General features: G+C 39.7%; 1 protein-coding gene and 4 non-coding genes across 5 annotated transcripts; all 5 read right to left on the bottom strand.

Annotated features, from left to right (window-relative positions):
* LOC140153013 (actin-related protein 2-like) lies at positions 1-26,296 on the bottom strand (the record flags this gene model as incomplete). Its single annotated transcript, XM_072175596.1, is given in 9 exon segments — positions 1-279; positions 1,463-1,526; positions 2,181-2,266; positions 5,203-5,339; positions 6,292-6,364; positions 7,385-7,523; positions 7,525-7,598; positions 10,258-10,368; positions 26,141-26,296. Coding segments are annotated over 9 exon segments (1,011 nt in total), but the record flags the coding sequence as incomplete, so codon positions are not given.
* Positions 2,048-2,117, bottom strand: LOC140153875 (small nucleolar RNA SNORD61). The gene has a single exon (XR_011859207.1). It is a non-coding gene; the product is annotated as a small nucleolar RNA SNORD61 (small nucleolar RNA).
* On the bottom strand, positions 4,486-4,555 carry LOC140153873 (small nucleolar RNA SNORD61). Its single transcript, XR_011859205.1, has one exon. It is a non-coding gene; the product is annotated as a small nucleolar RNA SNORD61 (small nucleolar RNA).
* Positions 5,875-5,944, bottom strand: LOC140153878 (small nucleolar RNA SNORD61). Its single transcript, XR_011859210.1, has one exon. It is a non-coding gene; the product is annotated as a small nucleolar RNA SNORD61 (small nucleolar RNA).
* Positions 6,881-6,951, bottom strand: LOC140153871 (small nucleolar RNA SNORD61). Its single transcript, XR_011859203.1, has one exon. It is a non-coding gene; the product is annotated as a small nucleolar RNA SNORD61 (small nucleolar RNA).
* Positions 26,297-26,998: the final 702 nt, after the last annotated feature.

Genomic DNA, 26,998 nt, shown 5'->3' with positions numbered 1-26,998 from the left:
CGATAGTTTGGCTGTATCTCCCTTGAGAACTCTCTCCAGGTAAAGCTGCTTGATTTCTCTTTCAAACCTAGATGGCAAACCAGGGTACATAGTTGATCCTCCTGACAGTACAATGTGTTTGTAGAACTCAGGTCGTGTGTCTATGTCTGCTGCATTGATGGTATTGAACAGCAATTCTGCTATTCCTACACCTTCTACATTGATTAGATGTGGTTGGAAGAGGGCTTCTGGGGCTTCAAATCGTTCACCACCGACTTTGATGACTCGACCATCTGGAAGCTGTAACACAATAGTAACATGCTGTGATTAGTCTCTCAGATAAAAATATTAACATCGCTTATCTGCTAATAGTAAAGTATGCTCACATACACATGATACACACTATTTGATTGAATTTAATTATATAAAATATCCAACAAGTGTGCATCTTTCCTTTTGAGTGGTGTTTTTATCTATTTACCTTGATAAAATAGTAATAATTCTGAGAACACCTTTCTTCATCATCATGCAACTTTAATAGATTGACAACTTGAATATCTTTACTTGGTAACAAATGATTTTTAGTGCTTTTAAGAACCAGATACTGTAGACAAGTCTCTTCCACAATTTCTAATGACCCTGAGGTCTCTTCATGTTTGACACAGATAAAAAAGAGGTGCAGGTAACACCCCAATAGGTGAAGTCTCCATGCTTTGTATTCAATGACAATTCTTGTTATACTTGGGGGCCAATCATTCTATCAACCCTGTCTATCAGCATGCCTTCTTTGTATATGTGCATTCGCGTTTTTGTGAAAATATGTAGTAACACGTACAAAATGAGCATAGCAGTTTTGTTTGTCACACTTCATCATGCTGGACTTTGCCAGTTGGTGTGAAGCAGCTGTAGTTATTAGTCTACATGGTTTGACACCATGGCACTTTTACATATTTGGATTTATTTAGCTACCAGACCATACAATTCTACACAATCAAACCTATTGCATTTTGTACCTCAGATTTGAGGCCTGTACATTTCCAATTCCCACATTTTGAGGTAACTTGCACAAGCCGTTTTGATATTAGAAGTAAAAACATGTTTCACAATGCCCATAGAAATAGAATGGTATGTGTGGTATACCACAATTGGGGATGAGGCTATCACTTTTTCATTCATAACATCTAAACAGGATATCTTAGGCCTAAAATTTCATCAGGATTATGAGAAAAGTATGAGCTTTCTTCTGATGCCAAAATCTCCATTTTGGTAGGAATAAGTGGGGGATGACTGTGGCTGCTGGTCAGGTCATCCATCTTTAAGTGCTCAGAACTACTTTATCTTCACTAAAAGTCGGATGTACGCTAAAGTTCATCCTTGCACAAAACTACCATCAGAGCTTTTGTCTTAAAAAAATGTTTACTTTCAAAGAGTGGAAGTAGAGCTAGTATAGTCACATCTCTCTCCATGTGTATTGGGCACTTACTGTGTAATTTTCAACTAAAACAGTTGTTTCTGTGGCCAATTTCTGTTCTTGTTCTACATCATACCTGTAAATGTAATAGAGAAATAAAGATAAGTGATTGATGAGACAGGTGGTGTACCTAATAAATATATACCTTAGTATGTATGAGAACAGTGTTTAGTCCATATTTGGCTCTTTTTTTACAAGTACTTGCCAAAGGTTTAAGTAACTACACTATAAATTGTCATTTGTTTAAAAAGTTTCTTCTCAATGTACAGTACTTTTGCATATGTTGGTCTTTTCCACAAAATGTTAATTTTTGCAAAATTCAATATTTAACCTATATTCGCAAACATTCATGTAACTACAAGCCTACAACAGTGATGCATGACTAAACCACTCAATTATTTAGATATTGTTAAAGATTTCCATGTTTTCATGGCATACAGTACTAAATCAGACCATGAACAAAATCCATTACAATTCTGTCAACCGATTTACATACACAACCTTCAAAAACAAGTCTTATTTCCCATTTCTTCTATAATACAGATGAAATTTTAATAACATCACTTAAAAAAGATCACAATTTGCCGACAGCAAACACTGCTCAGAACTTCTTAGAGGATTAATGTCAGGTTCATCAAAGTATTCAGGCTGAAGAATTCATCATGGCAGTAACTATCTTTCCAGTTCTTAACTTTTTCTGTATTTTGTTCAATTGTTCTTGATCACTTACCCTACATAACATAGTTTTTCTTTCATGATTCTAACTGTTTCAAAGTCAGCTGAGTGATTGAAAGCATAGCCTCTCAACAAAAGAAGCTGTAAAGAAAACAACAGCAAGTGTGAATCAATTATATAATGTCATCCAATAAAGATATCCAAACCCAGTAAACATAGGTAAGTTTGTATAAAATTATACATTTTCAAAACATTTTAAAGGCTCCGGTGACCACCTTTACACACATAATTGAATACCTGATTGGAAGAAGGGCCCAACTCCATTTTTTTAAACAAAAATGAGTTAGACCCAGCATTTTATTGCTAGCAGACTGTTCTTCCTTGTGTGTGAAAGATGAGCCAAAATCCATTCTCTAAATAGTCTTCCACATACACTGAATCATGGTTTTCATGGAAGAAAGGCCTAACTCCATGGAGTTGGGCCCTTCTTCCACAAATATTGGGTTGAAGAGGAATTTTGCTCACCCATGAAATCTGCTTTTCACTACAATAAACTTCCTTGCTAACATATTACATGCTTCAACTTGTGCAATTAATGGATAATTACCAACTTTCTGTAGCTATTTATAACACATCTGCTTATGGAACTGGCACATGCAATATATTAGTGGAAGAAGGACCCAACTCCAGCTTGTATTAAGACCTGTACCGTTGCCATGGAAACATCATATATAATTTCGAATGTGTGTAATATTGTATGTTCGACTGTTCATGTATTAAAGGTCCCCTGAAGATGAAAACATTCTGTCAATAAAGCTTTTGAAATATTAAGTTTTTCTTAATATCTCAAAAACAGTTTTGATGGAGTTGGGCCCTTCTTCCACTCAGGTATTCAATTGCATTCTGAATAAGAGGAATGTCCTTTTTTTTTTAATTTGCGAAATACAAATTTTACGGTAAAGTATTAAACATTTACAATTTTGACTTGAATAGTCCTTGAAGTAAACTTTATAAATCTGTATGTAGCTGGGATGAAAAGCTGTCAATTTTTAATAATTGGCCATAAAATTTGATCCTGTGCCATATACTGGGGTACCCAAAAAGGTGGCTTTGTTACATTTTGATGTGCAGTTTGGATTTAATAACACTGTCTCTCGAGTATTCCTTCACTTAGAAGATTCAATTAGGTCTTAAATTGAGGCTAATTTATTCTATATCCTGTTTAAAAATATTTTTCAATTATTTTCTTATGACGTTTGGCATGAAATGTGCCAAGGGTGGCCGAGGATTAGGGGGAGGAGGATTAGGGGGAGGGATTCATATTGTAAATTTGATTTAAAACCCCCTTTAAAAATTTGGATCTAGTAAAAAATGTCTAAATGAACTCCCAGACATCTAAACCAAGTAAATAAATAAAGAAATTCATTGAAAAGACCAATACTTGCTCAGAATGATTGTAAATGTGGAAAAAAGATGCGGGGTTACATCCTCCCTACTTTGTGATTGGTTTTGCCCGCACTCTCGCATTTTTTAACCGATTTCCATAAAAGAGGTGTCAAAATGCTCAGAAGGATAAACCACTTCAAATGAGATGTGTAGGTAAAATGTTTGAACCATTTCATTTTTTTACTATGTAACACAAAGGTACCCCAGGTTGTGACACAGGACCATTTGTATTATATTGCAAATTAAGAAAAAAAAAAATTTGATATCTGAAGGACATTCCTCAAAAAATACTGTGCAAAGATGTGTAACTGAGCCCTTAAGTAACATTTAAATGTTTGGTTATAAAATGATCACTGAAACATTTTCAAACATTTTGTATCAAAAATATTACCAAAATCTATTTTTATAATGTTGACAAAATTATACTATAAAATATTTGTTTACAAAAGAACACTTTTTGATAACATTTATAAATCATCAGTTGCAAATGTTTTTAGCAACACTGAAATGTTTTGAAAATGTTACTTATAAAACCTGGCATTTTAAAAATCCTGGCAATTGGTTATGTACTTTGATGGTAACTTGATCACATATCTTTTGGAATGATATTACATGCTGTAGACTTTTGTGTGGTAATTGTGGTTCAAAACTAAATACATGACCAAGTGGACATGGCGATATTCGGCTGGCATGTAACACTTTGATGGTAAATTCCCAGGTTGCTGAGAGGACATTTGTGCAAGTTTCCCAGCAAACACATTTCATAATATTTTCAATTGGGTTGCCAGGATTTTTTAAATGTCAGGTTTTATAAGTAACATTTTCAAAACATTTCAACCGTAAAAGTGCCAATTTTCATGTGATCATTTTGGGCACAGTGTTATTATTCTTAACTTTTAACACTCTGTGACCAAGTGCTCAGAACTTCTTAGAGGATAATAATATATCTTCATCATCAATTCTGATGTTAATGTTCATCCTTGCACAAAATCACACATTTGTGCATGGTTACAAGATCTTTGGTAAAAAGCATATAACAATTTACATAACAAGGTTAAATACAGTGTCTGAAAGGTACAGTAATAGTAGTGTTGGTATGGTACAATTTTCTCTCTATTAAATGGGTTAATAGTCAGTACAGCGTAACTGTTTTGGAACCACAAACCCTGAGGAAGATTCACTCCTCTTTTTAACAAGTCTGCAGCTTCCTATGCACATGGAGATGTCTGTTCTATTCATACCATGAGTCAGCATAGTTTTGATAACATTTATAAATCATCAGTTGCAAATATTTTTAGCAAAATTGAAATATTTTGAAAATGTTACTTATAAAACCTGACATTTAAAAAATCCTGGCAACCCAATTGAAAATATTATGAAATGTGTTTGCTGGGAAACTTGCACAAATGTCTTCTCAGCAACCTGGGAATTTGCCATCAAAGTGTTACATGCCAGCTGATTATCACCATGTCCACTGGGTCATGTATTTAGTTTTGAACCACAATCACAATTATTACCACACAAAAGTCTACAGCATGTACTATCATTCCAAAAGATATGTGATCAAGTTACCATCAAGTTACATAACCACTTTTGTAATGGCAATCAATTTAATGAAACAAATATCTTACCTTGATTAGATACCTAGTGATGTCTCTACCGGCAATGTCAAGCCGTCTTGTGAGATGTGGAAGAGCAAAACCTTCATATACAGGACAGATATGTGTCACACCATCGCCTGAATCTACTACTACACCTGTCAAAAGACCTACACACAACAGGAAAACAGGTGGATGAAAAGTTAATTTGGAATGAGTAGAGGATTTTGTGACAGTAAACCACCAGCAATAAGGGTTCAACAAGTACAGTCGGATTGAAAAAACAAGTTGTAAAGCTGTTGTCAGAAAAACAGGACAGCACTATTTCCCCACACAAGGCCCATTTAGTAGTATTTTGAAGGTTTAGTGCAAGAAGGTTGTATCTGCAATGACTGCCATTGATCATGTCACATGTGTTTAATGTAGAATGCAGACATTGTTAAAATGTCTATAGGGCAGTTAATTCTTGCACTTATCCCTTCGATTTTATTGCCAACACATGGAAGTGAAAAATTGCAATCAATAAAACATTAAATACCTAGTTTGTGCATAATTGTGTCAACATGTGGTATTTGATGCAGCCATGTCTGACATAACATACAATGTAGCAAATTGATTCAATTGCTGGAAAAAAATATATATTTTCCGTAATTTTTCCCATACTACTTATTGCCAACTTTAAAACAAGCAACAATTTGCCAAACACTGCTCAGAACTTCTTAGAGGATTAGTGTTAGATTCATCAAAGTATTCAGGCTGAAGAATTCATCATGGCAGTAACTTTTTTTCCAGTTAACAGTTCTTTTATTTTTAGTATTTTATAACAACAGATCACTGATCCACTGAATTGAATTAAATTCAAATTTTGTATAATCAGAAGATTAAACTCAAAACCTGGGGTGTCATAAAGAGCAATCTTAGGACTCCAGAGACACCCTCTTAAATGTATCTCTAATGCATTATGCAATAATGTATCTTATTTCTCAAAGACTGAGTGACACCATGAGTAACATAGTACTTAATCTTAGGACTTTTAAGATACAATTTAAATATATCTCCGCTGCACTATGCAATTATGTATTTTCAAATTTTCACTCATAAGACTTAGTGGAACAGACTTACCCTGGGCATACAGAGTTAGCACAGCTTGGATGGCAATGTACAGACCAGCAAAATTATACTTCTCAAACATTACCTAAAATGATGAGGAGAGAGAGAAAAACAAATTAAGTTGAAATCTCAGAGACCACGTCACATGTCCTTTTTTTACATCACAATATTACCATATAGTACCCCAAATACACAATTATGCATCATCAGAATATTGGAATAATTTATAATGGAAAGATAATCTGCACCACTTACGAATGAAGAAGAAGACTCATGCAGTTATTTCATGGTAAATAATGGTGATGTTAAGCATATCTTAAGCTTTTCTCTAACGATTAGTTTTTATCAACAATTTATCCATGCTTGTCAACAATCGGGAAGATTGCTTTGTCGACAACAGCCTTGTCAACAATCCTAATATAATAGCATTGCAATTGGGCTTGATTTTGATGATAAAAGATACTTCACTCAAATGAATTCAGCTTGTATTTGAACATACATCCTTTGTGGCAAGTCACTTTTAAAGTACCAATTTTCACGTGCTCATATTGTTTGCAGTGTTGTAGATTATTATTCTTAACTTTCAACACTCTGTGACCAAGTGCTCAGAACTTCTTAGAGGATAAAAATATATCTTCACAAATTAACTCTGATGTTAATGTTCATCCTTGCACAAAACCACAAATTTGGGCATGTTTACTAGATCTTTGGTAAAAAGCCTAAAAATTGACCTAATAAAGTTAAATACAGTGACTGAAAGGTACAATAGTACTTATTGGTAATGATATGGTTCTTTTTTCTCAATTAAATGGGTTTATAGTCAGTCCAGCGTAACTTTTGGAACATTATAGCAGTTATCACACCCAGAGATGGAGTCTGCAGCCCTATGCACAACTCATGAGAGATGTCTGTTCTGTTCATACATGTACCATGAGTCACCATAGTTCAACCACTTACCTGCACTTATTAATAGCATCTATAGTGTAGGGTCTGAAGGTGACTAAAAAGAAATTCTATAATTGCATTCTTGTTACAAAGCTACATCACCAGAAAAATAAAAGAGAATTGTGAAAACATGAATTTCACCTGAAGGTAAGAAACTTACTTCAACCATTTTTTCCCTATTCTTTGTTGGATTCATAGGTGGCTCTGTTAGCAACAATTTGGTCTCTGCTGGATTCACATTCATGATGCTTTCCCCAAATGTGTGATCCCAGGCGTGCATCATATCGTCCCAATTCCGCGATACCATTTTCCATAGGGTAGACTACTTCTAACATGGAGCGTAGCTGACTGGCTTCATCTCCTACCATCAAATCCTGAACATGAAGAAAAATGTTTTAACAGTTAATAACAAAAATAACAACACTTGTACAATAACAACAAAAAATAAAATCAAACTTGCCAATTAAAACACAACAGCTGGGTTACCGTTATGTCTATATTACTAAAGAGAGAAATTTTGATGGAAACAGCTTGATGAACCCACTCAAACACTGCACACAAACACATACACCGCATTTTAAAATCTTTTGGGGAATTTAAAAGTGCAGAACAAATTGAAACAAAAACAATATGATTGTTGAAGATTCACACATAATAGTCAAAGTGCAAGATGTAAAAGCAAGCAATACATTGTAACATTGTAAATCATGCAGTTGAAATATTCTACAACTTCTCTTATCACAATTTATGGTTAACAATCATAGTTATCTCACTAATTTAAATTTCAACTCTTGGGGTATGCTTTAAAAGGTGTTACAAAAATTTAAGACAATTTCATGCTGCAGGTTTGTGAAAGAAAACTACAAACATGGACACAAAGCAAGCAAACTAGTATAACAAACAAGTTGAAGTACACAGGAAAAGAACACTTGTGTAACCTATGCTATCACAGCACAACATAAATTTAAACATCAGCAGAAACAATGGAGGTTGTCAGCCTGTTGCTATCTTATGGGTAAATCAATTCGCCATCGCAGTGAATATGTCATGTCCTGGGTTCATGATTGGTTTGCACACCTGTTAGCAACCCATTGACTTTGTGTTGTGGTCATTTTGATTGTGGTTCCAAACACAGATACTCAGATAGTGTGAACTAGTTGCCCTAGCAATGATCAAATTTGACATTACGCTACAATGGCAAATACGGTTGCATTCCTCTTTAGTAATAATGTCATGGGTGCGAATCCATGCAATCTTCTATAGGTTATCACATGATGATTTTCTTCTATAGGCCTACTTGAAGGTAATCATATTGATTTACCCACAAGATGACATCAAACAGATGATCTCTATCAACACATCTACTTTTCTTCATTCAAATTACACATTAACAATAATTCAAAAAGCAAAATTAATCACAGCAAATTTTTAAAGGTAATTAAATTGTGTAAAGTGAAAAAGGGAAACTATGGTGTACATATCATTACCTTTAACTGAAAAGAGCAGAGAGAAATGTAGCAAGAGAACACAGAAAGATAAAATATTGGGTTATTCATGATTATAGTACACACACTAAAACATGATTGTGTCCTCAAGTAACTAGATAGGTACCTTGTCACTTAGGCCTAAAACAAAAATATTGTTTGATTGGCGTTAATTCAATCTACCCTATTTATTTGCTGACCCAGAATATTTTGATTTTTAATTATGAGGGATGAAAAATTTAAAAAAAAAGTCATTTAAATTTATGGATAATTAATACTGGTACTCTAAAAATGGAATAAATTACTTTCTGACTGCTTGCTTTTATAAAAATGTTAAAACATTAATTTTAAGGGGGTACTACACCCCTGTGGTAAATTTGTGACTATTTTTGCATTTTCTCCAAAAATAATAAGACACTGGTAACAAAAGTTATGTATATTATTGGGCAAGGAATCCAATTACTACAGTGAAATTTCAGTGACTCAAGACAAGCGGTTCAGTATATATGATAGAAAATGAGGTACATCGTAGCGGTACCTTATTTCTTATCATAAATAACGAACCGCTTGTCTTGGGTCACTGAAATTCCAGTGTAGTAATTGAATTCTTGCCGTGATATATACATAACTTTTGTTACCAGTGTGTTATTATTTTGAGAAAAATGCAAAAATAGACACAAATTTATCGATGGGTGTAGTACCCCCTTAACAGACTCATGATATCCTGCATTTATAATAGTATTTCTGTAAGTATTTTTTTGTTAACTTGATCAACACTCAATCAAACAATTTATTTGCTTATACAAATGTAAGGGCTCATAGCAAAATGCTCAGAAATAAATTCTGCTTCCAACGCATTTTACAGATGATTTGTAACACAATAGCCCATTTTTGAATAATGGCAATTATTTAAGGGGGTAAGTACACCCCTGGCCAATTTTGTGCCTATTTTTGCATTTTTCTCAAAAATTATAGCCCATTGGTGGCAAGTAAGATATATTATAGGGGCAAGGACTACAACTACTGCACTGAAAATTCAGCAACTCAAGGCAAGTAGTTATTCATTTATTGATCAAATATTGGTTTTCCCTCATTTTTTACTGTAACTCCACAACTGTTGTCTATGCGAAATAAAATTTCCAGTGCAGTAGTTGTAGTCCTTGCCCTATAATATACATATCTTACTTGTCACCAATGCGCTATAATTTTGAGAAAAATGCAAAATTGGGCAGGTGTAGTACCCCTTGAGGGGGTAATTTCTTATTTTGAGATGTTTAATACCTTTCTATGACATACAGGCAAGGCTGTAGCTACTTAGTACTTGTTGCAAATTAGCGGTGGGCTCAAAAAGCAAGTGGTGTGCTCTGCCATCCACTGTAGCTACAACCCTGATCATCACATAATTGTGCAAATATTAAAATGACAATTTTTATGAGAGCGCAAGATAACCAATTTTTATTTCCAGGTACCGTAATAATTTGGAAATCAGCCAACAAGGGTCCTAGATTGATATTGACACAATTGTTCAGAAACTTCCTAACTGACTTACCTTGACTTCTATATCCCCTACTTTGGCTGTAGATCTGATGATTGGTCTTCCCACAAGGGACGGGAAAATGTGTGCTGGGAAATTTGTTCCTGCATAGCCACATTTCACAAACTGTGTAAAGAAGATATTCAAAAAGAAAGACTTAGGAGTTAGTCTTAATGAACATTACTCAGTTCAACTTTACGTCTTTTAATACATCTCCACCTGTAATTATAATTTATGTGGGTTGTGGAGAATGTACAAGTCAAGTGTACAATGCAGGGGGTGACTGGTGTCTGAGGGGGAGGTGCCCCCCCCCCCTGAGAAGTTGGACATTTTTTAACAAGAGCACCACTAGTGCTGTAGCTCATTTGTTATGGGTTATGGTCAGGAATACCATGCATAGCTATGTATAGCCATGCATAGCTATGTATAGCCATGCATAGTTATGTATAGCCATGCATAGTTATGTATAGCCATGCATAGCTATGTATAGCCATGCATAGCTATGTATAGCCATGGATAGCTATGTATAGCCATGGATAGCTATGTATGGCCATGGATAGCATATGTAAAATTGTCATAGCCATGTATAGCCATGTATAGCTATGTATACAGGGCTGCCAACTTTGAAAAACACATTTCAGTATTCTCAAACCTCAAAATCACCATAGTGCTGTGATCAAGCAGAAATCAGCATTTTGAAAATATACTTACGGTTTTCAAGATATTTCTTTATTCAAGGTATTTATTTATTTGTACCTTTTGCTTGTCGAGTATCCTTTGATTTTATTTTGTTTAATACAGTTTTGTTTGTTTATTTAATGTCTTGGATGCACCATCGGATAGATGAGTGCCACTGATGTAAAAGCAATTTCCAAATAAAAACTTGAAACTTAAAAACTACAACAATTTCATGGTAAATGCCATGCATAGCTATGTATAGCCATGCATAGTTATGTATAGCCATGCATAGCTATGTATGGCCATGCATAGCTATGTATAGCTATGTATAGCCATGGATAGCTATGTATGGCCATGTATAGCCATATGTAACCATGTCATAGCCATGTATAGCTATGTATACAGGGCTGCCAACTTTGAAAAACACATTTCAGTATTCCCAAACCTCAAAATCACCATAGTGCTGTGATCAAGCACAAATCAGCATTTTGAAAATATACTTACGGTTCTCAAGATATTTATTTATTCAAGGCATTTATTTATTTGTACCTTTTGCTTGTCAAGTATCCTTTGATTTTATTTTGTTTAATACAGTTTTGTTTGTATATTTAATGCCTTTGATGCACCATCGGATAGATGAGTGCCACTGATGTAAAAGCAATTTCCAAATAAAAACTTGAAACTAGCCATGTATAGCTATGTATACAGGGCTGCCAACTTTGAAAAACACATTTCAGTATTCTCAAACCTCATTGCTCCATTTTTTCAAATATTTTTACCTGATGACCCTTTTTTAAATCTTATACTCAATGACCCCCTTTTTTCAAAATATTATACCCAATGACACCCTTTTTAAATTTTGTTTGTACCCAATGACCCCTTTTTTAAATGGTGCTTTGTACCTGATAGGCTCCTACTTCGCGACGCCGGTAGGCACATACCCGTCACTTCTAAAGTGTGTCCCTCTCCCCCCGGGCCTATATTATAATAGATAGTGGCCAGCACATTTATAAAGGACTGATTACTCACTACAATCTTCACTCTTAAACTGTGTTTTTCTGAATGTGCTGATCATGTTGATTGCTAGTCGGAAACTCCTGCGAAGCTATGGACATGGCATCTTACCTACTCCATTCTATAACAGTCTGCCCAGTGCCTTGTGTGTTTTCTCTTCAATCATTTTGTTGAATGTAATTTTATGAACCCCTTGTGTGTTTTCTCTTCAATCATTTTGTTGAATGTAATTTTATGAATCAAATAAAAAGATAGAAAGTGACTTCACATAAGTTATTAAATTAATACAGTAAGACAATTTATTTATCTATAAGTGCATGTCAAATGGGGTACATTGTTCAATACTATAGGCCTACATGAATAAATTATGCCCATATTATAGCTAGGCCCTAAAATTTTTATTTTGTATCGGATTTTTCCCGTTGAAAAGACAAAACTGATGTTTATGATAGCAACCATTTCATCAATAACATTTTGAGTCATTTTTATCCATAAAACGACACAGGATATGATAGATAACTACTTTCACATCAATAGGATCCATATGATCACAGGTTGTTGAGAATCTGTGATATGATGAAGATTTTGATTCTATAGATCTGTTATCAACATGATATCATGCTGTTCAGTGGTCAAGGAGTAAGGACACTGATATGACATCATAGGTGATGTAATTTTCTTCTGCTGACCATATGATGCTGTATATTAACTATTATTGTTACATTTAGGCCTATACCTAGAACTTTTTAAAGTTTTAATTAGTTCAAACATAACTTTGGTAATACTCTCTCGTTTTCATTCGTTGAAACGGCAAAACATACTTACTTTTCCTTACAAATCGAATACCAACAATTTTAAAACATTCCACCTCAGAGAGGGGTTGTCATGGTCCCATATACTGATATACCAGGCACTGAAAAAGTGCTACTCACCTTGAGTAAATGTTTACATAACTAATTGGGTTTAGTAACTGGTCAAGATGTGTGATAAATGAGTGAGATTTTGTTCATAGTTGGGGTTGCCATCCAACAATTTGGTAGCCCAAATTGGGAGAATTTGAGACACTATTTGCTAGAATTTGAGACACTATTTGCTCATGGCTCGTGCACAGAAGTAAGGGCCTATACACAGCACGAGCCCAATTGGTGCTTTATTGACTTACAGAATGTAAGGCAAAGCAACACTGAAAAGCAAACATCTCTTTTACAAAATCGTCAGATCAAGGAGTTTGTACAGTGTTTGTAATATGAAAAGCACCACAAACAGTCTGCATGAGACTATTCCATGAAATGTGGTAAACATTTTCGTAACAAAATGCTCCAAAAATAGTCCCAAACAAAAATGTTTGGTAGACTCATAACCGGTGCGATCTTACCTTTCCGATGTTGATTAAGATACTTCTTGCATCGATCCCGAGATGCGGAAAAAACCAATAGTCATTTTGTCCCACATAAATGAATAAATAACAAAACCCCGATCCCCGAGTGGACTCACCCATTCGGTGACGCACACACGATAATCACCCTTATCCGACTTGGGCAGCCCCTACTCGGCCAAACTTGTAGGGGGCGGCGGGGTCGGGATAATCAACATCGGAAAGGTAAGATCGCGACCGGTTATGAGTCTACCAAACATTTTTGTTTGGGACTAGACTCAGTACACCGGTCGATCTTACCGCTTCCGATGTTGATTAAGATACTTTGCATCAACATCTGAAAGATCGATCTAGCAAGTAACCGACGGATGGAGGTACAAGATTGGCCAGCATCTGATAAGGATCGGGAGAGGGGGTAGCATGGTAATCGCGAGGTCAAACTATTTCCCCCCCTCACGGCGGAAACAGAAAGACTACGTGAACAGATTAAAAACCCTGAACTGAAAGTTCAGTGGTTAAGAATAGAAACACTGGTTCTTACCATGTTGGAATTCTGATTGTCCGCAAAACACCTGATACCCAACCACCATATTATCTCCGCAGAATAGCCCTGGAGAACTTATCGCCTGGTCGTTGGTTCACGTTTTTGTAGTAAACCGTGGAAAAGGACGACGGGTTCTTCCAAGACACAGCCTGACAAATCTCTTCTATGGGGACCCCCCTATGGTAGGCCCACGAAGATGAGATAGATCTGGTTGAGTGGGCCTTGGGGCGGCGTCTTTGCCACCCCGAGTCCACCAACACCTGGACCAGCCACCGTGCCAGAGTCTGTTTAGCGGCTGGACCGTGCGGTTCTGCGTGAGTGATAAATAAGCGGTCATGAGCCCCTCTTAAGGTTTGTGTTCGGCCAAGGTAGTGCTGTAGCGCCTCACGGGCACCACAACCTGTCTTCGGCTATTGACGAACCCTGCCCAATATTGGGGAGGAAGAGGGCGAGTGTCGGAATGTACTTCGCTCATTTTTTGCAAGGAAATCCGGCGAAGAAACAGCGTCGCTCCGTTGTTAGTAAATCACGGAGGCTGACTTGAGACTGCGTGCAACTCTGAGCAGCGCCGTCCGAAAGCCAACGCCAGAAGAAAGGCCGCCTTAAGAGTGACGTATTTAAGGGTAGCTTTTGACAGGGGCTCAAAAGGGAGACCCTTAATATACTCCAAGACTGTGTTGAGGTCCCATGGAGGGACCACCTTCCTTTCCGGCGGGCGCTCGTTGGACATACCGTCGAGAAGAAGACTTAGGGACCCATCTGAATTGATAGTCGATTCGCCGTCTTCAAATCCCGATGAATCGAGAGAATGGCTGACTTATAGTTGGCTATCGTTGCCTGCTGAAGTCCTGACCTGAACTTTTCTGTCAGAAAATCTGCCACTAGAGGCACAGGGGCTCTAGTGGGAGATGTATTTCTCTCATCGCACCATGCGTAGTAGGGAGCCAAACGCTGACTATACGCACGGAGGGTAGACTCTCGGCTACCCCTGGCGATGAGAGAAGCAGCTTCTGATGAAAAGCCTCCCTCCGCCGCACGTTCCCTGATAAGGGCCATGCAGCTAACTGCAGGTGCTCTAGTGGTAGACTTGGTACCTGTGCTCCGGGCATCCGGAGTAGATTTGGTAACTCGGGGAGTACTCGCGGCTGAGCCGCTAGTAGATCCACCATCGGTCGAAACCACAGGTGTTTCGGCCAGAACGGTGCTATCAGAATGACGTTGCAATCCTCCCTCCCGATCTTGGTCACCACCCTTGCGAGCAGTGAGATCGGGGGGGAAAGCGTAAGCAGTCATTCCTCCCCAGTCTACGGACAGAGCGCCCACGGCGAACGCCTGTGGGTCTGCGACCCTTGAGCAATACACCGGCAGCTGATGATTTCGATGAGATGCGAACAAATCTAGCGAGGGGGGGTACATCACCTCGAGGATCGTCTGGGCGACCTGCGGAGCATGGGACCATTCTGTAGGTCCCGACACCTTTCCTCGTGACAGATCGTCCGCTAGGATGTTGGTGACTCCCGCTATGTGCATCGCTCTCAACGTAATCTGCCTGGCCTTGCACCACCCTATCAGGCGTAGTGCGTGCAGGCATAACCGTGGTGACCTGGTGCCCCCTTGTCTGTTGAGGTAGGCCACCACGGTTGTGTTGTCTGTTTGGACAACGATATGAGATCCACGATCACCTTCTCGAAATGCTGGAGAGTTCTCTCCACTGCCCAAAGTTCGAGAAGGTTGATATGGAACTCCGTCTCCGTGGCCGACCATAGGCCCGAGACTGAGTCCCGTGGATGTGGCCCCCAGCCCAGCTTTGACGCGTCGGTCGTCACTACGTGACGCACCGCTGGTGCAGGAAACCTGACACCTTGAGTCAAATTGGGCTGATGGGTCCACCACCAGAGCTCCTCTCGCGCGATCTCCGACATCGGAACCGCGAGGATATTGGGTGACGACTGGGCCTGTAAAAGGCTAGAAGGTGTAGTTGTATAGGCCTCATGTGAAAGCGGCAGTACGGCACGAGGTCTACCATACTGGCCATAAGGCCCAAAACCTTCATCCATGCCACAGCGGGTGCCCCTCTGACTCGGCCAAGAGTCGGGCACACCTCGCCATGTTCGTCACCCTCTCGGGTGAGGGCACCGCGATCCCCTCCTTGAGGTTGATCTGGGCCCCTAAGAATAGTGGTGTCTGCGTCGGGACCAAATTGGATTTCTTGACGTTGATCAGAAATCCCAGGTCCCGCACCGTACGGACTACTAACTCCACGAGACACTGTGTCTCCAGCGGGGGGCGTCCGTAAATGAACCAATCGTCCAGGTAGCAACACATGTTGACTCCCCTGCGCTTCAGGTACGCTGCCACCGTCCTGACCAGGAGTGTAAACACTCTGGGGAGGTGGACAAGCGAATGGCAGGCATCGAAACTGGTAAGTTTGACCCTGTACCTTGAAGCGTAGAAACCTCTGATCTTGAGGTGCGATCGGAACATGCAGATATGCGTCCGAGAGATCTAGCGATGCCGCCCACATACCCTTGATGGGGCAGGCTAGCACCGAAGCGAGAGTCTCCATTCTGAACCTCTTGGGCCTGATGAACTCGTTCAACGGCTTGAGGTTCAGAATGTGCCTCCAGTCGCCGGTCTTCTTTCGAGCCAGAAAAAATGTGCTCCAAAACCCCTTGGTGAAAGGGGGTAGACCGGGACAATCGCTTGCTTCGTGAGAAGCTGAGTGACCTCTGACAGTAGTGCCCGACGCTGGGGGCCGTCTGGCGCGGCACTACCGTGGACCTCTGAATCGTGCAGGCGCCACGAGGGGTGGCTGGTAAATTCCAGCCTGTAACCCCCACTGACCACTGACAATACCCAGGCGCCCGGTGAGATGGCATGCCATCTCTGGGCGTAATGCACAGCGGCGGCCGCCCACAGGGGAATCCCTGTGGAAGTCCAAGGCCTGCCGGCATGGACTGTCGACCGCCGTGCCCTCAGGACCGATCTGGTTTGCCACCCTTAGAAGAACGGCTCTTCTTGGGGGGGCTTGCCCACTGGTCCAGCACTACTCTTGCGCTTCCCAGTTTTTTTGGGAGGTGCTGGAGTAGCCTCGGGCTCGGGTGTAGTCTGTGGTGCGCGTCCTGCTGAAGCCGGAGCTGGCGCTGAAGAACGCTTAGAAGACTTCTTCTTCTTGTGCTTCTTCTTCGCTTTACTGCCCTTCCCTTGGTCAGGGCAGCCTCCGACTTCTTCAGAGTGCTCTCATTGGTGGCCTTCTTTGCCCGGTCCTCAACCGTAGCGCAAAAGGCCTGTCCAAAGAGTAGCCCCTGTCCCACCGAGTCTGACTTCTTCATTGCATCAGCAAAGTCGGAGCCGTAAGTTGACTGGAGGGACAGACAGGCATTCTCCCGGCGGCGAGATGACATCCTATGGGCTAGGCCCATAGAACTCTCGTTGAGGTTAGCTGTTAGCACCGCTAACAGATTAACCTCGCGGAAGAGTTCCGGCGTTGCCCGTGGTCGTTCGCTACCTTCCTACCGAGGTGCTCGGCAAGCGTGGTAGCGACGCTAGAGACTCTGATAAGCGGCGTGCTCGCTTATCGATGAGCTTTAGCTCCTCCTCCCACTGGGGGAGAGCGACCCGCGCGCCTTGGCCGCCAGCGGCAGGCGCTTGGCAACGCGTCTGGATCCATGTCAGGGACCCTGAGGTAGGTTTCGTAGTCCTCCTGCGAAACACGCAGTGGAAGCGTGCAAGCACGCGGCGTCGAAGCTCCAGCGAGCCTGACAGCCCTTGAAACCTACCCTTGAGGTCCGCCGGGGAATGCAAGTGCAGGCGACCCTTGTGTGGACGCCGCTAGCTGGGCATCCTACTGAAAAGATGCCCTGGTCCTCCTGAACGGACTCCTCCTGAGAGAAAGCCAGGCCCAAACCTTGGGCCACACGGCTCATCACCTCAGCGGTGTCCGTGAGGCAGACCATTGCTAGCGAAGTTCCTCACGGGAAGCGGGGAAGGATACCTGAAGCTAGCTGCACAGTCTCATCAGACTGTGAGTCGCTACTGGTTTCATCTTCCGACTCCTTTCCCTCGCCTTCAGACTCTGACTCACTCTCTGATGAGGAAGAGATCTGACGACGGGCATCTGAAGGTGGACAGGGCGGTGTCGCCACCGTGTGGCTAGCCAACTGAACACCAGCAGAAGAGGGAGTACTCCGCTAGACCCCGAGATGCTAGCTATAGCACCCGGGATCCTTGACGCTCTCGCTGCTGTCGCCCTAGCCATAGCAGTGTGCGGCCTACCCTGAGCTGTATCAGGGTTAGCCACTCGCCGCCGGGTTGGGTAACAACTGGTGGTACTGCTTGCCCAACGCTAGGCGGCACTTGCCACGGTGGAAGACCGTGGAAGAAACCACCCTGCGGCGGATACCACGGGCATACCCTGTTGGTAGCTGACCCTGAAAGGATCCGCCACCAGGGAAACCCCATGGGCGGCAGTACCAGTACCGCCTCCCCCTGTTGCCACAGAGACTGTGGTAACCAGGACAGTACTGCGGTACCTGCGTGGTTGTAGCGTAGGTGCCCGGTAGGGCTCCCGGCTGCGCACCACTGTACCCATGCCTCACAGCGTTCCCCGCTAGAGGATCAAGCCGTGTGTATGGGTACCCGCTATACTGGCTGTCCCTTGGCTAAAAGGAGCTTGCCTAGTATCACGGGTAGCTGAGCGTGTATACCTCGATCAGTCACCCGCTACCTGAATAGGCAGTATCAATCAATGGAGCCATGCTCCGCTGAATAGATAGTGATCGATCATAAGAGGTAATTGACCCATTGACTGTAATGGATCACCCACGCTCTGCTGGCTCTCGAGGACATAAGTGGGTTGTTGATCAGCCAGGCTGTTCAAACTACCTACCCTAACCTCTTGAGCCTCGCCCAAGGTCGCTGTGTGTGGCGGACCACTCACGGCAGCTATGGGCGGCGTGCATAGTGGCTACCACTGAAGTCAAGCCGTAGCTCGTCTCGGTAGCTGCCACTGTTTGCACTTGGGTCGCTGTCCCGTGAGAGACTGCGAGCCCAACCCCGGTATAGCCGCTAGCCAGTCCCGGAGGACAGTCGGCAGCCATTCCAAGGCCCAGGGAATCACTCGGCGGTCCCACCATGGAACGCTGCCGTGTGACAACCCCAGTTGGTTCTGCTAAGACTACACCTGAAGCGTTAGCCCCGGTATCGTCTCTGCTAAACCCATGCACGTTTTCATTCGACCCTTGCGGGAACGAAAAGGCGTGCTGCGTGTCGTGGATCAACCCAGGCAAGCCCGGGTTCCACTGGCACGCTGCGTGCTACAGACCGGCCGAGGCAAGTCCGCTGCACGCTGTATGCTGAGATTCAACCCAGGCAAGCCCGGGTACCCTTGGCATACTGTCCGTCGCCGGCTACTTCGCTGGTGCTAGACCCGCTCGTTCGCCAGCAATAGACGGGTGTCCACCTGCAAGAAGCTCGCTAGAGATCTCACTGGTAGACTGGTACTCGCCTGTTAGGGCAAGTACCGCCCTGCTGCCTGCTACTAGCTTAGGCGTAAAGTCAGTGCTTTCGCTGGCTGCTAGGCCTTCGGGCTCGCTAGCAGTCCCGGAGGGTCCGCCTGCTTGCCCGGGACCGGAGCCCCAGAGGTTACCTTAAGCGTGGCCCTTGCCCGCCTCGCTAGTACCTACCATATCAATCTTACCTGTAGGCTTCTGTTTCTTAGTCTTCGTCTTCTGTCTGTGTCGAAGACCTAAAGCAGCGCTACTTTCTAAATTCAAGTGGATGTCCGATAAGCCTATGCAAAAGGAAGCACACTTATTTGATTTAGAGCAATCCCTGTGGGAGTAGCAGAGTGGATGCGGGTCCCACTCTGGCACAAGGAAGGGCATGATTGACAAGGCCTAGACATTGTAGTAATCGGGGAGCGTACAGCACTACCCCCCCGAACACAAGCTCAAGCCCAATAAACAGACCCACGCGCACAGTGGCTGACGCTGATGTAGTGGTATGATATAAAAATATATATACAAAGGGATGAAAAACTGAAAACCTTTTGGGGAAGATTTGTCAGGCTGGTCCCTTCGGAAACCCACCGAACTCTTAGCAGTAACTCGTCATCAGGCTGCACTGAAAGATATAACGATAGAGCACACCATAAACATAGCGATAATCACTCACCATACATGTATACACAGTACTGTACAAACATCTATTGTAACTTACTAGTCTGTTATAGTTGTTTTACGTGAGAACAAAAATAAAATGGCGCCCTAAGGCGGCCATTTTGAAAACGTGTGTCCCGTATACGAACGGAAACACACATACAAGCTAAGTTTTTGGATCGTTTTTGTCACTTTTCTAGCCGAAAAATGTCGTCAAAACTATCTCCCTAGCGACTATACTGGTTGGTTTTTACCTCAGTGTAACAAACAAACTGTATATCTCGTCCTTTGGTTCGTAATGATACTTAGCGTTGGTAAAGAAAAATCCACACGTCTATCTCATCTAGAAACCAAGGAGGATAAGGGTGATTATCGTGTGTGGCGTCACCGAATGGGTGAGTCCACTCGGGGATCGGGGTTTTTGTTATTTATTCATTTATGTGGGACAAAATGACTATTGGTTTTTTCCGCATCTCGGGATCGATGCAAGAAGTATCTTAATCAACATCGGAAACGGTAAGATCGACCGGTGTACTGAGTCTGACACTTTCCGTCCGAATTTTCCTAGCTAAATAAGTAACAATCATGAACAATCATGCAAAGATCGCTCCCTCAAATTACTAGCTCCATTGCTCAAACGATGTAGAAAAAAAAAATAAAAAACATAGACAAATTTAGACTACGGCTATAGTTCATTTGCTGGCGCAAATGAGCTAAAAATGAAAGCCCCAATGGCAATGTCAATGAAGCCATTTGGTGCAACAATTTTACACTATGCTATAATTATCATCATATTCATTCAGCAGTGCCAGTGCAGGGTCTGTCTGCTCTTTCTGATCACGTATAAGAAAGGTCACCCGATGCTATGCAGCTTAACCAGCGAATGAGCTTGATCATCAACATCAGGCCTCCAGAAAAATTTCTGCTGTCTGGGAACTTGATGAAAAGTGCTGGAAATTTTCTGTGAAATAACTGAAATAGGCCTCTGTGCGCGTAGCGGACATCACAAGCGCGAAGTCCTAACGGCCGGGGTCCAGAGCCCGCTAAAGGGTCCTGGAAGCTCTCACTCAGGGTTTTGATGCTCTCTTGTGCGATCTGAGCCTTAATTTGGAACAGTTTTCTATCAAAATTTACACCCTTTTTCACAGAAAAAAGTATTACTGTCAAAACTCACAAATTTCCAACAATGTTGTCAATTTTTTGACGTAAGTCATAGTACAAGTACATAGTATATGATTAATATAAGGCCCTTCGCACTTGATTATTAGTTTCCTGTTTACCGCCCGCGTCCAAAATTGAAAATCTCAAAATAATTAATTATTTTATTTTTATTTCTAATTTTCTGCTTTAAAACAACTTTAGTTGGGTATGCAAAAAGGGTGGAGGGATTACACTTTTCTGAAAATTGCGATACAAATTTGATTGGCTTTCCGTAACCCCATATCCTACAGCAGTGACTGATACCTCATTTTAAGCCTAATTTTATACTCTTTCAGTAGACTGAAGCATATAATTATACATCATTCAGTAAAAAAATCACATCAGTTGAAATGAAAAATGCCAGGGGTGGAGGAGCAGGCGGATGTGGAGCAGGCGGATGCGGGAGTTTGCAATAGGGCCTATGTGCAAATTCACATGTCAGCATGTCAAAACTACTGGTTACTTTTTCAAATCTAGTGAGGGTATGATGTATTGACAGATCTCTGAATGTTGAATTTGTACAACTAAAACATTTATTGACTACTTAAGGGCTGGGGTATGAGCGTTTGGACAGTATTTATTTTGGGACATTAGAGCACATCAGACATATCGAATTGCATTCTGAATACGAAGAATGTCATTCTGATATCAAATAATTTTGAATTTTGAAATTCGCAATTTAATACACATTTTATGGCAAATCATTAAAATTGATATTTTTGATATTTAACAGTACTTGAAGTAAACTTTATAAATCTGATGATTTATACTTAAAGTGTATGTAGGACTGTAGGTGGGTTGAAAAGCCGACGATCAATTGAAAATTTTGACCTTTCAGTATTGAAGATATGGATTTTTCCCCAAAACACCAAAAAAATTAGGTCTTTTTGGGAAAAAAATCCATATCTTCAATATGAAAGGTCAAAATTTTCAATTGACCATCGGCTTTTCCTCCCTGCTACATACTTTTTAAGAATATATCATTAGATTTATATAATTTACTTCGAGGACTGTTATGTATCAAAATTCGAAAAATATCAAATTTTTATAATTTGTCATAAAATTTGTATTGTGATTTTCAACAAATGAAAATTATTTGATATCAGAAAGACATGCTTCGTATTCAGAATACAATTCGATAGGTCTGAGGTGCTCTCATGTGCCACAAAAAATACTATCGAAATGCAATAAACGCTCATTTTATTAGATCCTTAATACTGTCCAAACGTTCATACCCCAGCCCTTAGGTACTACACCCCTCGATAAATTTGTGTCTATTTTTGCATTTTTCTCTAAAACTAATCACACACTGGTAACAAAAGTTATGTATATTTTTGGGGCAAGTAATTTAATTACTTCACTGTTATTTCAGTGACCCAAGGCAAGCAGTTTGTTATTTATGATACGAAATAAGGTACCGCTAGGATGTACCTCATTTCCTATCATATATACGGAACCGCTTGTCTTGAGTCACTGAAATTTCAGTGCAGTAATTGGATTCTTTGCCCCAATAATATACATAACTTTTGTTACCAGTGTGTTATTATTTTTTGAGAAAGATGCAAAAATAGTCACAAATTTACCACAGGTGTAGTACCCCCCTAGGTGGTACTACACCCCTGATAAATTTTGTGACTAATTTTGCATTTTTCTCAAATAAGTAACTACACACTGGTAACAAAAGTTATATATATTATATAGGGCACGGAATTCAATTACTTCACTGAAATTTCAGTGATTCAAGACAAGGGGTTCATTATATGGTAAGAAACCTGTACAGTACATTCTAACGGTACCTCTTTTCTTATCATAAATAACGTACTGCTTGTCTTGAGTCACTGACATTCCAGTGTAGTAACTGGATTCCTTACCCCTACAATATACATAACTTTCGTTACCAGTGTGATATTATTTTTTGAGAAAAATGCAAAAATATTTTATCAAGGGGTGTAGTACCACCTTAGAGGGTTATATGTTCCATTTTTTTCATTTTTAATGAAACCATAGTTGAATTTCAGTATTTTTAGCAATATGCTAATGTACATTTCTCTTCTTGATATTCATTTCCTCAATAATAGAATAACCATATCCCTAATTACTCGTAAAAAGGTCATTGACCTCCACAACGTAATAAGCCAAATCGGCATTAGAAGTTTGCAATGCATTGTGGGACAGTTTTTGCATTTTTAGGACACTTTGTCCTTTGACCTATCAGAAATATTGGTTTTTGTGCATACAAAAATAATTAAAAAGTTTTACTAGAATAAAACAAATCAAAAAATATATTTGTTGTATAAATTAATTATTTAAATATTTTTAATGATAACATTTTTACAATAATAGATAAATAAATAATAATTAGAGAAATTTCCCCGATATGTCAGAGGTCAAAGTGTCCTAAAAGTGCTCTCAAAAACCGGAAGTCACAATGGCGATTGGGCTTATTAACATACATGCAATTATTTTAAATAGTTCATTTCAAGCATTAATGTATTGAGAACATATCCTCCAAATTTGATGACATTCTTGCATAAAATAAAAAAATTACGGTCATTTTTGTAATTGAGGTCCAATTTGAGAAAAATGCATTTGAAAATTGAGATTTATATAGACGCCTGTGTATTAATTAATTAGTAATTAAGCATTATCTCAAAAATTACGCATGTGCTAAGGTTAAAAGTGATGGTAATTGTTAGAGGTTGTCAATATATACAACATATCAAAAAATAAATTTTTTGTCATTTTTGACCATGTAATGGAAATTGTACCCAACTTATGACATGCGACCAACTACTTCTACTTGCCATTTTCAGACTTTAATAATATCAACAATAATGATGAATAAACAAGTACAACTCCACCTTCACTTATTTATAAAATCAAATATTGTTGTGAAATAATTAAATGCCCGCTCTAGTCAAAACGAATCAATAGTTGCTTGTAATAGTTCAAACTAAATAAAGAAAATAAAAGATAATTAATAATTAATAATTAAAAGTCCCTTTTTCAAAATTTTTAACAGGAAACTAATAATCAAGTGCGAAGGGCCTAATCACATCTAGGGCTCATTATTGGATCGGAGGATATCGTGACGTATCGGCCCAATATTTTCAAACATTTTTATTTTTTAACATGTTTATTAGAAGTTTTCTGCTACTTTGAAGTTAACCACTGGACTGGGCTAGGATTATTCACAGTTAATTTGAAAAAAAAAAAAATTGGAAAAAAATTTCGAAAAAATTACAGTTTGTTATCTATATGCAAACCATTAACTTGTGTTTTCCTCTTCATCTATCACATATTATAGATGCATGGAAAACCAATGCATCTATAATATATGTGATAGATGAAGAGGTAAACTATAATCAAATTAAGTATTTCTTGGCCAAACTGGAACATGCGTGTTGCGTCATGTAGTGTACTAAGCGTGTATGCAGTGTAAGGAGCGTGTATAATTTCTTCTGTACCGCGCTATATTCGCGTGTGTTTATGTGAATGATCCTGAAATTTCATAATAGGTCCAGTCCAGTGGTTCTCCAAAGTTGCCGAAAACTTTTTTTTTTTTTTTTTTTTTAATAATTTTTTTTCTGTGACCTCAAGTACTTTCTGGGAACGCCGTTCCCGCGGTTTTTGGAGCCTGCCTGAATTCAACATTTTCAGCTGGCATGTACATTAATTTAGCTGCGCCAGATCCAGCACTGCCACCCATCATCATGGAGCATAAAAACAGGAAAATGCCTGGCCGACATTGGACTTACTGATAGTGACAATTTTTCTGCAGGACTCCTTTTACAAATTAAGGCAGCATACTGCATGCTATAGGTATGCTAGGTGAATTCAAATTTGCCATCAAACTGCATCATTTTATATATCAAATTAAAGCCCTTGAGTAAACAAAGCCAAAACTGAAAACCATTTTTTCATAGCACTTTCCGTAGCAAAGTTACATCTTGTCAAAGATTGACTTTCATCAAAAAGTTTCAGCTAGCAAAATTCCCCAAAACGGCATTTCGGGGTGTTTCTAGATCTTAGTCTCATTATGATAGCAGCTTTTTTAATGGAACTGCTTTCCAAATCCTCTAAAATTCCATGTGCGAAAGTGACTTATCACCATAAAAAATCATATATTTGGGTCAAGTGAAGTATAGGAAACATATTTATGTACGCTTCCTTCTTCGCCAGTTGTTTTAAATTTCTATGTAAATATGCATTGACATTGTCGGCGAATTTGGCTGACTAGCAATGTGTTAACTAAGGTTTGCCTGGGATACCTACATGCTATTAACCAAAACCATCCAGCATGTTACATATTATTTTCAACAAGGTCCTATGCACATGCATGACATCCCGTGCGGCGCTGTATACTCGTTGGTTAACGCAGAAGCAACCTTGCAAGAGACTATAAAAATATTACTTGCCGAGTCGGCATTGTCGACTGGCATTGCATGAACACTTTTTGAGGCGATTTAACCCCAAAATCAGGGATTTGACTGGGGTTTTAGATCGATATAGGGAGAAATGTTGTCCTCTTCGACGCATGCGCACCAATTGCGCGTTGCGGACGTTCAATAACAAATGTCAATAGACAATGAATGAGTGGACTCTTTTTAGTCTTTGGACAGTTTGGTCATGTTGGTCTGCACGTCTGTCCTGTTTGATTTGCTTAGTTTTATTATCTGTTATCATGATTTACCATCAAATTTAAACTTAAAGTAACCAATGCTGGAATCGAAGTGAGGCCCCAAGGCGAAGCTACGGGTGGGGGCGGGGGATAGGCTTGCCAAAGCAAAGACCCTGGCCTGTAATTTGATGTGAATACGAGTCACTTCCTGTTTCATTCGGAAAACAACTCTCAGATTTTACCCTCCTTGCGCGAGTCATTATTTCATGATCTCTACAAATAATACACTATATGGATGAATTACTTACTCCGGTACCATTATCACAAACAATCACTTTCTTTCCTTGACTATCCATGGCAGATGATAAAGATTGAAATTATTAGCCACAAAAGTCACAGGACGGTCTGTCGTCAAATTTGACACCGCCTATATTTTGGTTTCTTCTTCCTGTTTCATTTCGTTTTTTATGGTCATAGTTTCAGTAAAATAAAAATGAAAATAGACTGATAAATCTAAACTGTAATTTAAATTTTTTTATTACTGTTTTTTAGTTTGTTTTTCTTATTTATTTTTTTATTTTTTGCCTTCTTTATTGAAAAAATAGTAATATTTCTTGTATGTATATCCTCGTATATTGTCAAATTATACGTGGTTTAACCTGTTAAAGAAACCTCTTCTCGATTGGTCGCAGAACAAAATCTGTAACATTTCTGACCAATCACGGCCTATTTTACATTTTACTGTCATTTACGACTTCAGGGTCAGTGTAGGCATGGTGTAGGTCAAAGTACAAAGGTCGTAGTCGTGATCAACAATCTTGGATAGGTCGGTAATCCATGTATTCCAGCCGTTCAAGGTACCTATGAATAATTAAGCAGATGACGTATTTACCAACTCTGAGGACGTAGTGTTTCGTCTGTTTTGACAAATACAACTATGTTTGAATGTCAATCCAAAGATAATATTCAATTTATTATTTATTATTACTACTGCTCTTATCATTCATTATTATTATTATTATTATTATTATTAATTATTTATTATTTATTATTTATTAATTATTATTTTTATTTTTTTATTATTATTATTATTATTATTATTATTATTATTATTATTATTATTATTATTATTATTATTATTATTATTATTATTATTAAAAAGGGGG

The sequence above is a fragment of the Amphiura filiformis genome, chromosome 5 (genome assembly GCF_039555335.1).
Source record: "Amphiura filiformis chromosome 5, Afil_fr2py, whole genome shotgun sequence".
Taxonomy (NCBI): Eukaryota; Metazoa; Echinodermata; class Ophiuroidea; order Amphilepidida; family Amphiuridae; genus Amphiura; species Amphiura filiformis.
Note: the sequence above shows the minus strand (reverse complement) of the source record. Positions and strands in the feature narration are given on the sequence as shown.